The following is a 12,882-nucleotide window of genomic DNA, read 5'->3' on the forward strand; positions in this document are numbered from 1 at the left end:
GAGATACAATCTGGGATCCCTGATGTTCCTCTAAATTTGGCTTTCCTGGTATCCAAACTGCAGTGTAATTTAGAGCACTGTGATCTCCGAGGTGTTACATTTTTGATACCTGAAGTTAAGATTTAAAAATAAGGCAATTACTGTAGCTTGCATTACACATTTGCTTCACTTAACTAATCAGATGGACAACCAGTTACACAATGTTTTTGGGTTTATGTTTTTAAAATCAAAGCATATTTTCCCAAGCTTGCTATTTTAACAACTTCCATTTCATAAAATACCATTTTTATGCTCAGTAGCCTTTACAACATCATTCTTCAGCTGAATGATTATTCTTTAAAAATAACAAAGAAAGCTCCTGTTTTGCTTGTTTCTCAAACCACATGAAATTACAAGATAACTGATAGAAGTAGTTCAGTGCTAAGACACGTTTTATCTCAACATCTAGAACATGCTGTTACTTGGGCATGCAGAATCCACAAGCCACAGTTCTGGGGCATTCTACAGCCCAACTATGCTTCTTCTCCCCTTCTCTACTATATTAACATCATTTTTAAAAGTAAAAAGTTTATTTTAAAACAATCACTTACGCTAACATCTGAGGTTTTGGGGAGCTTTCATACCAGGAAACAGGTGAAGCTGAGCTGTAGGATGTGCTGCCTGGCTGTTGTGTAATTGCATCAGATTTATTCTTTGAAGAAGAGGTAACATTGCAGGGAGAGTCTCTCAGAGAAGAAGGGAATGACAGACAACCAGGAGTACAGACAGGGGGCACAGTTATTATGTCTTGCAGGTGTCCACTGTCAATCATTTCAGATCTCAGGGCTCTCTCTTCTGCTAAGCCATGATCCTGGTCAGCACTGCAAGCTCCATCTAATATACTATAATCTGTTTCTTCATAATACCCATTTTCAATCATTTCTTGATCCTCCTCTTCTTCCTCATCTTGTTGGGAAGAACAAATAATTTGTTTTTCATGTGCTTCCTTTTGAGGGCTAACAGGATTGCTGTTGTCCATAGGTAAAATATCTGAAATATCTGTGCTGCTTTGAGAGCCAAAATAGTTTTCAACAAGTCCTTGCTTTACCATGTCAGCACTACCAGTTGGAGAAGGATTATCTGTACCAGTTTCACTTTTAGCTACTGACAGTTCTTCAGTTGTGCCCTTTAGTTCTAAAGCCTCATTATGTTTTCCTTTGTTTGTTTTTTTAACCTCGTACACCTCATTTACAGATGAAGAACCTGAAACAGCAGATGGCTCACCCATACAAGTTGTTTCCAAACACAACTTAACTGTTTCTTCTGTATCTCTAGAATGCCTTTCAAGGTCCTGAGAGTCCTTGCAGGTTGTGCCAGGGCCTGTTTCTGGGCTGTAACTTTTCACATCAGTCGGTGTATCCTCGTCTAAAGCAACCAAGTGTAACAGATCTTTTTTTCCTGAGAGCGAGGAATGTATAGACAGAGTTTTGTTATCCAAGTGCCCTGAAAATACAACAGGCTGTTGCTGCAAACTGGTGTTTGATGTTTTACTGTCATCACATTTTGGCAAGTCAATTGCTCCTAGATCCACTACTGTTTTGCTGTCACTTAGCTGACATTCAGGTACAACAGATATCTTTGAATTCTCATCAGGTGACAGCTCATCATCATCTGAAGGCAGTGAATTTATGGATGTCAGGGATGACTGTATTTCACTTACAGCACTTGTACTCTCAGTGCAATGGCTTTCTATTGTGTTTTTTATTGCACAGTCTGGTTTTAGTAGAGGCTGAGGAAACACTCTCTCACCATTGTATGCACTTTGTCCATGAACATTTTCAGAAACATGATCAGGGTTGGGGTGAGTTGCAAAAGAACTTGGTTCACTTTCTACACCTGAATCTGAAAACCTAGAAGAGGCATATGTCACACTAAGATCTGGTAATTTAGTCATGTCTCCACTTGCAGAGAGTTGACTTTCTTTTGTTGAAAGAGTAGGAGGATTACTTTTCATTTTTGTCAAGATGTCACTGGGATGCTGAAAGTTTCTCTCATGGACCTCTTCCTTTTCAAGCATAGATTCCTGTTCTCCCAAACTCAATTTATTTCCAGATTCTGAAGGCTGAATACTGGGTGTCAGCAAATTCTCTTCATGCACTCCATCTTGTGGAAACTCAGCCCATGATCCAGTGTGAGCCACTCCTTTCTCCTCTTCATAAAGATTCTTATTACTTGGTTTGACCTCAATTGTCCTGACTCCTGAGGAAGATGGTTGACCTCCATGACAACCTTCAAGTGTACCTCTGTGTTGTAAAGCACTATCTGCTTGAATAGTTCCAGAACCTGTCTGGGAGATAGTCAGTCTATCAAAAATTGCCTCATTTTCACAGTGCACAGGACTACTTGGACCTGGTTGGTCACCTTCAATCCTGACAGCCGTTTCATCAAATGCCAAATACGGAAGGTCTCTTCGAGTTATTTGCCTGGTGCAGGCCTTTGTATCCCAAGGAAATCCAACTACTCTAGGGTCCAGCCCTTCATTAACATTGTATGAAGGCTCGCCTTCCAATCTTTTGCAGGCATTTTCCAGTGCTTCACTTATCAAACATTTGTATCCTACTAACACCACAGAGTCCTTTGGGTTCTGTTTTATGACTTTTTTTGTGTTTTCAGCTTTTATTGTTTTTATGAGCTTAACAACCTTAGCTTTGGATTTATTTGTATCTTCATTTTTCCCTTTCAAAGTTTTTGTTAGCATCTTTTCAGATTCTGAATGACAAAAGATGGAGACACCTGCCGGTCTTATTTTCAGTTCTGGGCTAGTAAAACCAGCAACGAAACCTTCTTCAGCTTCAAATTTATCTTGTTTATTGGACTCTGCCCTTGGAAGACTCTGAGCTACCAACCAGGGTACATCCAAATCTTTCACAGAAAAAAAGAGGGGCGGGGGGGGAAAGAGAAAGGATATTTACAATAAGATTATGCGGGTAAGTGATGCTATAACACACTAGCAATTATAGAATTTTACACATCCTCAAAACTCAAGCTAAAACCCTATACCCTATCAAATAAATGTTGTCCTTTAAAGGCAGCAAGAAATTGATAGAAAAATACTCAAGTTTTACATAATTTTTGCTCATTTCTTCAAAAAGGAAACTGTACTGTGAGGTCTGCTTACCTTCAGTAATTGTATCTAAATACCGATCTTCAAAGATAATAGGCAAGGAGTTCATATCTCCATCTAATTCACTGCATTCAATAGGGAGGGGTGGAAGAGAACTGCAGAAGGAAGTGTTTTTGATAGCTGCACACATCTGCAGATGACTTTGAGCACTGAAAAAAGGAAGCAGTCCTCCATTAAAAAACAGAACTATTTTTACATTAACAGAAATTACCAACAGTTTAATTAATTTTAGTAGAAGCTTTTCTACTAATTAGCTGTTAATAGCTTGATTATTTAATAACTTCTTATATAACTTTCAGTAATTTAAATCTATATTGAGAAGTTTCTCTTGAATTTCTTATGTATTTTTGCAATGCCACTTCCACGCAACATAAACTACAGAGGAAGAGTACAACATGCTATATACTGTGGAATTCCAAAGGTTACTCACTGTAGTTCTTGAAAGGCAAGAGCAGCTTGCCTAGGATGCTCAAAGCAAAAGAATGCTTCAGCAAATCTGCGCACCTGCAAGATCCAAATGAAGGTAGAACTTATTTTACATTACAAATAATTTTTAAAAATCCACCAGCATTCCCATGCATCAATGTATCATTTGTATGTATAATACAGACAGTTATTTTTTTAAAAATGTTCCTTCTGGATGGGTGCCATAGACAAGACCAGTGACTGAAACAATTTTAATTTGTGCTCTGCATAACTGGGAATTATATTAGATTCCACTGCCTGCTGAAAATTTGATTTCCAATAAATCAATCATCCAAATCAGGCTCACTTGAAACAATAACACACAAAAATATTATTTGAAATGTCAATGAGAAGAAAGGAAATGACTGCTGAATTGCACTTCTGAATGAGCCTGAGTATTACCTACAGAAGCAGAAACCCACTAGATATTCTGCAGTCTCAAAATATAGAGGAGTGTTTCAAACCTTCCGTAAGTACTCTCTAGCCCACAGTAAACTATTGTGCAAAAGAATCTTTTGTTTGCAAGGATTTCAGCTGGAAATGATGAGGACAGTAACAGAATGTACATTAATTATAAGCACTGTATTCAAGACTTAATTGTATGCCTGAGGTCAATAAACAATACGATACTGAAGTGCTATTTAATACCATAGGGGAGCATTTTTTTTTTTACTATCAAATGTGTTAAACCATCAATATTCTACCATCAAATACATGCTAAAATAGAGAATGTGAATTACACAACAATTTACTACAAATGAAAATATAATCAATGTATTGAAGGTGCAATATCTAGAAGCCCAAAGGTTCTGTACTATGAGATTTCTCAAATTTCAACATTATATATAAATATTAATTCAATCAACATGCAATTTATTTTTGCAACTGCCAAATTACCTGCATCAAAAAAAAGCAAATCAAAGAGAACGTGCTGTGCAATGGTTGATGGCAACAGCTTGTTTGTTAACATTAATTTGTTTGTATCAATTAAAACAAATTTTTATCCCACTTAGAGAATTACATATGTCAGTCTACTGAATCAATACTTTGTTTACCAAGCACTTCCTGGCCTCCTACGCCTTTATTTCTTCAATACACTCTGGATCTTCCTCTTAAATTATGGAACTTTTTGAACAGACTGTGCAAGTTTGCAGCGTGAAACTGGCAACAAGTGTGAAGACCTAGGTCAGTTCCCTCAGCTCTTTCACTTAGAGCTGCAGCCAGCATCTGTGCCCACCCTGAGCACAAACACGGCTCTACGAGAATCTTGTGCATGAACTGGCAAACATCAGATTTTCAGGACCATATTAATTTTATTCAGAGATAAGCACTTGCAAGGGAATTCATTTTCCCTCCTGATACACTGCCCAGTATACTTTTAGAGAGTACTACTTGGATTAACTTTCAGTTCTGTAGCTTCTGCATTTTTTTGTTTTCTTAATACAAGAAGTGGGGAAAAAAGTGTTTCAAGGTGCTTAAGAAAAAACCCAGTCCCAAATCACAAACATTTTACCCCAATCTCTAATCTGCACTAGAAACTGAAAGTCCTGTCCCAACCTCCCAGAATTTATTTTACTGTATTACATGAAATCAATCTTAGTCATAATATCATCTCTGAATACTCATGGAAAATGCTTTGAAGTAAAAAGAAAACACTAAATTCAACATTTTCTTGTAAATGCAACTTCCACTCTTGCCAGCACTCAATTTGCTTTCTTTCAGAATTTGTTGGTAGGAGTTTATGCATACACGTGGGATTAGAATTGATGTTTCCAAGTAATTTGTTGCATTTTCCCAGCTGGCTTCTCTAAACAGACATCTACCTTGCAAACACATGATTTTGTCAGAGCTAATCCCCAACCTTTACCTCAAAAAGGGGGGACTGTTATACAATAGACTTAACAGATAATTTTACTGCTTAAAAACTAGATTTTGGAACAATTGATATGAAGAATGGACATTATCATTTTAAATTAAGCAATTTAAAAATTAATTAAAGATTCTAATCAATCAGGTAATAGTTACAGGAACACTGCCAAATTAGTAGATGTCTGTGGTATATGTCAAGAAAAGGGCACACAGCTGTTTCCCAGGAAGCAAGCAAGGTAGTTTTGAGTTTAGATGTGAGCACTTCACCACATAAAGTAACTGGAGTTTTATAGAGACTAGATTTTTAGAATACTGCACTCTCTCACAAACAGAAGAGGAAGGCATTTTTTCATTTGCAATAAATCCCATTTGTAATTGTTTAAATAATTCCACGCTTTTGAAGAAAATCTCATTACCAACTCCAGACAGCTCCAAGTAGAATAGCAACAGTATAAAACTAGCTGAAAGCAAACTCCAAAAGCACATAAGTCTTTATTAATGAGAGAAAAGAACCCCAATCAACAGTAGTTTATTAATGTTTAATCAGTACTTAACTTATTGAAGGACTGAGGCACTTGCTAGGACACGATTAAACAGGCTCTGCAGAACTAGAATGACTGCCAGCTGTGCTAGTGACGCAGGCGCTACCGGCTTGGGTCGACTCCACAAGGACTTTGCAGGAGGAAATTGCAGCTGCTACTCCTAATCCCTACAGGCTTCTCAAAAGCATGGTTTTTATGGTCCTCCCAATGTAAACAGAAGAACTGTATATAAAAACTGCTGTGGAATACATGTTGTGTGTCTGCATATTTATGAATAGCAGTCACAGATCTTAGTGTTCAGCTCTCCTATTTTAGGACTGATCAAACTGAAAGAAACAATATTGGAAGAATATATTCAGACCTACCAGAAGATGTCACTACAGAACAAAGAGATGAACCAGTTTAGTGTTCAAACATTTTGTAATATAAAATAACATACTCAGAGCATTTTTTTCAATAAAATACAGTTGTAAACCTTATCAGTATGATAAAGTAGTTGATGGATGTTCCAGTTTACCTAAAGTCTTCCTCACCTTTTAACGCAGTGCTTTTCCAAGTATTTGAAAATAGTTAAATATTGAAACACTTAAGTAAACATAAGTAAAATTATTAAAATAATAATTTCAATACTTAAACAACACTTCAGCAGAAATACCTGTTTTATAAGCATCTACACAAAGATGGTAAAGTCATTTGACCAAATACAGATGGCAGGCATTTCTAGGGAGTATTTTAACACAAGTATCTTCATCAGTCAGATTAATCACTCCCTAAAAGGGTTCATTAATAAACTTGACCAGGGAGAAATTTCCTGTGGAAGGTATAGTCTGGAAATATTGCAAGAAGAAAAGATAAAATGAGATTTAGCATCCAGTAGCAAACACATCAAAGTATCCATTTCTGAAGTAATGGAATAAAAAGGTTTCTTATTCCAGAAAGGACAGGTAAGCCTCTTAAGAGGAGAATTAGTGGGTGATCTTTAGCCTGGAGAAAAGGAGGCTCAGGGGAGACTTCATTGCTCTCTACAGCTACCCAAAAGGAGGTTGTAGTCAAGTGGGGCTTGGTCTCTTCTGCCATGTTCCAGGTGAAAGGACAAGAGGCCTTAAGTTGTGCCAAGGGAGGTCTAGGTTGGATATTAGGATTTTTTTTTCCACAGAAGGAGTTGTAAAGCATTGGAACAGACTGCCCAGGGAAGTGGTGGAATCGCCATCTGTGGAAGCGTTCAAAATATATTTGGATATGGCACTTGGGGATATGGTTTAGTGGTGAACGTGGTGGTGCTGGGTTGATAGTTGGACTTGATGACCTTAAAGATCTTTTCCAACCTTAACAATTCCATGACTCTAAATGTCAACATATAGTCTCCAAACAGGAGAATTCGCAGATCATCTTTTAAATTTCAACTAAATCCAGTAACCAGAAAGCCTGCATCACTTGGTATGCGCAGATAATGGCTCCAGTGGAACACGATCATCATTGCAGATTTCCCGAAGTATGTCTATACAATCCTTCTGAATATAAATTCTCAAGATATTTCATTAATAAAAGTTAAAATTTATTATACTAAGCACTGCAAAACAAGGTTGAAAACCAACAACTGAACACACTCTTAGAAAACACAAGGCTCAATTTTAGCATCTCTTTTTCATTTAAAGGTTTACCAAATTTATGGATTGTGACTTCCTGCTCTACTGCCACATGGGAAGCCCAGTGGAGCAATGGTTTCTTACATATATTTTAATTACACATATTTGCAAAATATTCACACAAACTCATCCCATCTTGGAGCGCAGGAAACAAGTGTCCATTTAAAAATTAAGTAATATCACATTGCTGGTTCTACCTAAGTTGGCTTAGGTAAAAATCCCTTCTCAATGCTGTATTATGCAATTCTTACAGAGTCAGCCTGCTTGCTTTTTGCCATCAGATCCTAAATAAAAATGTAATTTTAGGATTACCCATGCCTTGCATCTCCTCTCGAGTCTTTGACAGATTATAGAGTATCCATAAAATACAGTGACAGATAACGAAAGGAGAGAGTGTAACAGCAACTCAAAAGGACACAGGTCATGCAGACATGAAATGAAATTATACTTTTTTTTTTTTTTTAATAGGGAGGAAGGAAACTGCTATTCGAATTTTTTTTGAAACTGGAAAGCATCACAGAAATACTTCTAATATGTGCAATAGCTCAATTCCCATAGTATAATTAAATACTTTGATTTATACTCCATAAAATAATTGCAGTAAAACTCAATAATTAAGGCATTTATGAGCTAAGGAGGATGACGTACATCACAGGTTTTAAAAGAACCACATTTAAAAAGATAAACACGTAATCATTAGCAGTGTCTCTTCTGGAGCAGTAAAAATTAATATATTTAATAAAACCAAAGGAAGAATTAATACAAGTTTGTACAAACACTAACATACCAGCAGCTGAATGCAAATGCACGTTAAATGAAATGGTATTCTTGCTTCATACCTTCCACCACTTAACTTGAGGGATTCCAGAATTTATACGAAAACCACAGAAATGTAAGATTCAGAGACAGGCAATAAAATGATCCCTTTCTTATGGCTAGGACATCAAACAAATAACCCTTGCATTCTTTCTGAAAGATTCCATTTATTCTCCAGAACAGGCTATTTCCACAACCATGATTTCCTCACTAAACAATGTGATTTATCAAGTAAGAGTAATGCTTTAGCTCATACCTGAATATATTTCACTATGGGAACAACACTGCTGTGGTTCTGCTTGCAGAGTGCCCACAGGAATTACACACACCCATAGACAGACCCACAGCACTATAGATGTGTTAGTACATACACACACATACGTGCCAGATCATTTCACATACATCTCTTCCTTTATAAAATCCCACATAAGAGACTTTTCAAAAATTAATGTTAGAAAGTCTTAATTTGGAAGGAAATACACTTTGTTTATGACAAAAGCAGGCAGCCTCAATGCAGCAGAGAAGTAAAACATAGGGTGGGCACTAGACATGGCTCCCACAGAAAAGTACATCAGTGCGCACAAATATATCTTATTCCACAGACTGCAGTCTGCCTTCTGAACTGCATTTCTTACTCAAACAAACAGTGAATTACTTGGGTCATAAACATAAACAATATGTTTTATGCATTATATTCCAACAACATAATACATAATGTAACACAAGGTAACAAATGAAATGCAACAGCTCCCTTTACAATTCCAACCAGCTTTCCCAAATAAAAATAGAAAAATGATCATCTGGAGTCTCATTTTGATACACATTTCCATAACAATGTGTCCCAGTGAGCGTATGAAGGTGCCTGGGTCAATACTTACTCTTAATGTGTGATGCTCTTTTGCTAGCAAAGCTGTCACCTCCTCTTGTAAGGTAATGACCTCCAGAAACTGCCCCCAGAGTGCCATCAGAAGTGAGCAAAGCTGAGCAAGATTCATATTTATAAGTTCTGCCAGTTCATCAGGATTTTCCATTTTCTGAAGTCAGGAAAAAATATTTACATGATTCACTGATGAAACCATAATGTACAGCCAGGAATAAAAAAAAAAAGTATAGTTTATCTTAGTGAGAATCTAATTTAAAAAGCAACTTCCAAATGAGAACTGTCTCAACTAAGTATCAAAACTGGATCGATCTATGTTACAACAGTAATAGATTATTTTATGTTGTATTAAATACTATCCCGTTGCTTTTTAGAATTAGGACTCCTGTCCAAAAATTAAAGCAATTATTCCACTTATGGCAAAGAGCTCAACTGTTGTATTTTCTAACATATAAAAATATCAGGTGCCTGAAAGGAGAGGAATCAGGAAACCAAAAACTGACACTTGCTATGTTAGTTCAACTTTGATAAAATCGTAAGAATTTAATAAAGACATCTCCATTTCAGAATAGTTATAACTCACAATAATCTTTATAAGATGCTATATATCTACATACATTTTATGCATAGTCAAGAAGCAGCGTTGTAGCATAGGCTTCCTAGAACCAGATCACACCAAGACAAATTCAGTGTGAAACAAGTTTTGCTTTCTTTACAGTGTACTGTAATCCTGTGATACAGTCCCACACCAGTCAATTGTAGACAGCTAAGCTTATGTTCCTTGCCATTTTAGAAAAAAATACAGTTTATCAGAAACTCATTGTAGGCCCATAAGGCACTGAGGCAAAGGGTTTAAAATGAAAAGACAGTAAAGAACCAACTCTAGCAATATTACAGAGCTAGCAGAAAAAAGGATCAGGAACACAGAAACACCAACTTAATAAGAGAAGTAAGAGGAACTTTTGATAAGAACTGTACAGAAGAAGAGAAAGAAGAAAACAGGAAATGTTCAGGGAGAAACTAAAGAATTCAGAGAAGCTATGTAAAAGTAAAAACTATTTTATACATAAAGATTATTAGTTGCCTATAGAGAGCTAGTAGTGCTGAATTTGTCTCCAGTTATACAAATTACATCCTTTTAATGGCCATATTACATTTTCTTGTGGTTATACTACTACTGCGTAACTAAAGGTGAGCTGACTGTTCTTCCAAGCTGGGCAGACAGCCCACTTGGCAGCAATGCATGGATAATCCTTCAAGAAGTTTTAAAACCTGTCCTTTAAACTTCGCTGTGACCAAGAAATCAGTTATTCAGCTGGGCTAGTTCTGACTAAGGAGAGAGATGAGGAGACAAATCTAAGCCATTTGAAGTAGATAGTGTTTCCTTAAGAAGGTAGGGAAAACAGGAAAAGGAGACAGCATCAGAACACCTACTTTCAGATGAGGGGATGACTTGCAGAATCTCCTTTTGTACAACCTACTACTATTGCTTGATCTTGTGTCATTGTTATTTGATACCATCAAACCCCCAAAAAATCAAATTGTAACTGCCAAAAATTCAAAACATGATTTTCATACAAGTAATCCACCCTTCTTAACCTCCAGTTTCACAATATAAGTAGTTACGTGGCTACTACTGACACACCAAGCCGCCAGATCAAGAATTAAGTTTTTGGCATCAGTTGAGCAATTTCTCCTTGGAGGAAGAGTTGAAATATGTGCTGGCAAAAAACATACATGCTGTCATCCCTGAAACAAACAGTTTATTTCCAAGTAGGATATAAAATCAGCACATTCTACTTTTATACTTATTTCACTTAATTAATACATGAAAAAAGTCCTGTACCTTGACTTCTTCACACAATTCTGTAAGACGCATTTCTACATCTATGTTTTCTGGAAAGATGAGAGGACATATCCATGAGTATTTACTTTCCAAGTTGCAGAGTGAAACAAATTATCTCACGAAACAATTTTAAGACATAAAAAAGAATTAATCAAATAAAACTTGAAGCCATATTAAGTGCCACAGTTAAGTAAACTATAAACTTCCATTAAAATAATTTCATAGCAATTTCTGAGATTGAGGACAGAATATAATTTAGAAAAAAATTTGCAATTATCATGATTGCTTATCATGATACCTTGTCAAGGACAACAATTTTCCATTCAAAATTAAATTTGAAGATACTGTAGTTTAGATGATACAGTTTTCAGATTATCCATTGATACTGCTGCTATTCAGCAGCATTGTCATCATTTAAAATCAAGGTAATACAATTCCTCTTCTACCAGACTTTCTAGAGAAACCTTATTCTAATCATTTTTCTAAAGGTGTATTATTTACAAGCTACATGAATATAAATACCAGTCTTCAGTTGTATGAGGAATTATTTTTTAGTCAATGAAACTGTTTTTAAGCAATCTTTCTCTCAGTAGCTCAATGTTAAGAGCAAATCAATCTAACACAGTATGGCAGCTTAAACTGGATCTGAACCTTGAATGACTTGCTTATGAAGAAAACAGATTTATTCCTTCATGTAGATGTTTTTCCTTGTTAAACAACCCTGTTTACTTTGGGGGATTTGATAAATCAAATAATAATTTGGTATTATGTTTAATTTCCTTCTGCATCTGAAGTACAAGTAATAAGAGAACAATTCATAAACCCTAAAATTACCTGTAACAAGTATTTACATTTCATTTTTGAAACACAGTATTAAGGACAAAAATGTTCAATATTTCTGGAAAACATATAGCAACAAAATATGCCCTGAAAGCCCCAATAGTAACTTCAGGGTATGCATAATGAACAAAGGTTTACAGAACGGCAACAATGTGTATACTCAACTTCTCTTTGAATTACGCCACCTATGCTTGGTAAGTATATACTGATTTTCAACTAATAGCATTCATCATACTTAGGTCTGAACTTAATGCCACACGAATTAACTCACACAACTTAATGTTCTGAGGAAAAAAGCATATTACAGAAATGTACGATGTTCTCAGAAAAAAGTTTACAAAAGTTGTTTAAAGCAACTACATATACCTTTTGCTAAACAGTACTTGATGATAATTATTCTGAAAATGTGTGAAAATAGTTTAAGATATAATACTAGTTTTGGTGTGGCCACACAAATTTTTTCATTAGTGAAAAAATTAAATGGTTTACTTATGACACCATACTGATTATTTGTTTGCCACACTTCAATTGAGAATAGGCTTGTTGAACAAGACCTAAAACTCTGAAATCTAAAATCATTATGGAAAACCCCAAACTATATTAATATCCCAATGCTTTATTAAAAAAGAGAAGACAGAATAGAGCTAACAACAAAAAATTAGGCACTTACATTCTACAGCAGCAATGTTAGCCCAGCAAACATCTGATGCAATTTTGCTGGCTCTGCTAAAAATCAGTTTTGTTTCCTTTTTACAATAAAACCAAAACACACTTATAGATGATTAAGCTGGTGACCTACTATGAGACTGAACTGC

At 35.8% G+C, this 12,882-nt stretch overlaps 1 protein-coding gene across 3 annotated transcripts in view; it reads right to left on the reverse strand.

Moving 5' to 3' along the window:
• FAM135A (family with sequence similarity 135 member A) overlaps nt 1-12,882 on the reverse strand; it is a 79,690-nt gene that overhangs the window by 17,188 nt on the left and 49,620 nt on the right. For all 3 annotated transcript variants that reach the window (XM_010405604.4, XM_010405600.4, XM_010405612.4), the window contains 5 exons: nt 11,228-11,277; nt 9,380-9,535; nt 3,594-3,667; nt 3,158-3,312; nt 591-2,901 (listed from right to left, as the gene is read on the reverse strand). In XM_010405604.4, coding sequence (XP_010403906.3) covers nt 591-2,901; nt 3,158-3,312; nt 3,594-3,667; nt 9,380-9,535; nt 11,228-11,277 — 2,746 coding nt within the window. The remainder of the gene's footprint in view (nt 1-590; nt 2,902-3,157; nt 3,313-3,593; nt 3,668-9,379; nt 9,536-11,227; nt 11,278-12,882) is intronic.

Source organism: Corvus cornix, chromosome 3, assembly GCF_000738735.6.
Source record: "Corvus cornix cornix isolate S_Up_H32 chromosome 3, ASM73873v5, whole genome shotgun sequence".
Lineage (NCBI taxonomy): Eukaryota > Metazoa > Chordata > Aves > Passeriformes > Corvidae > Corvus > Corvus cornix.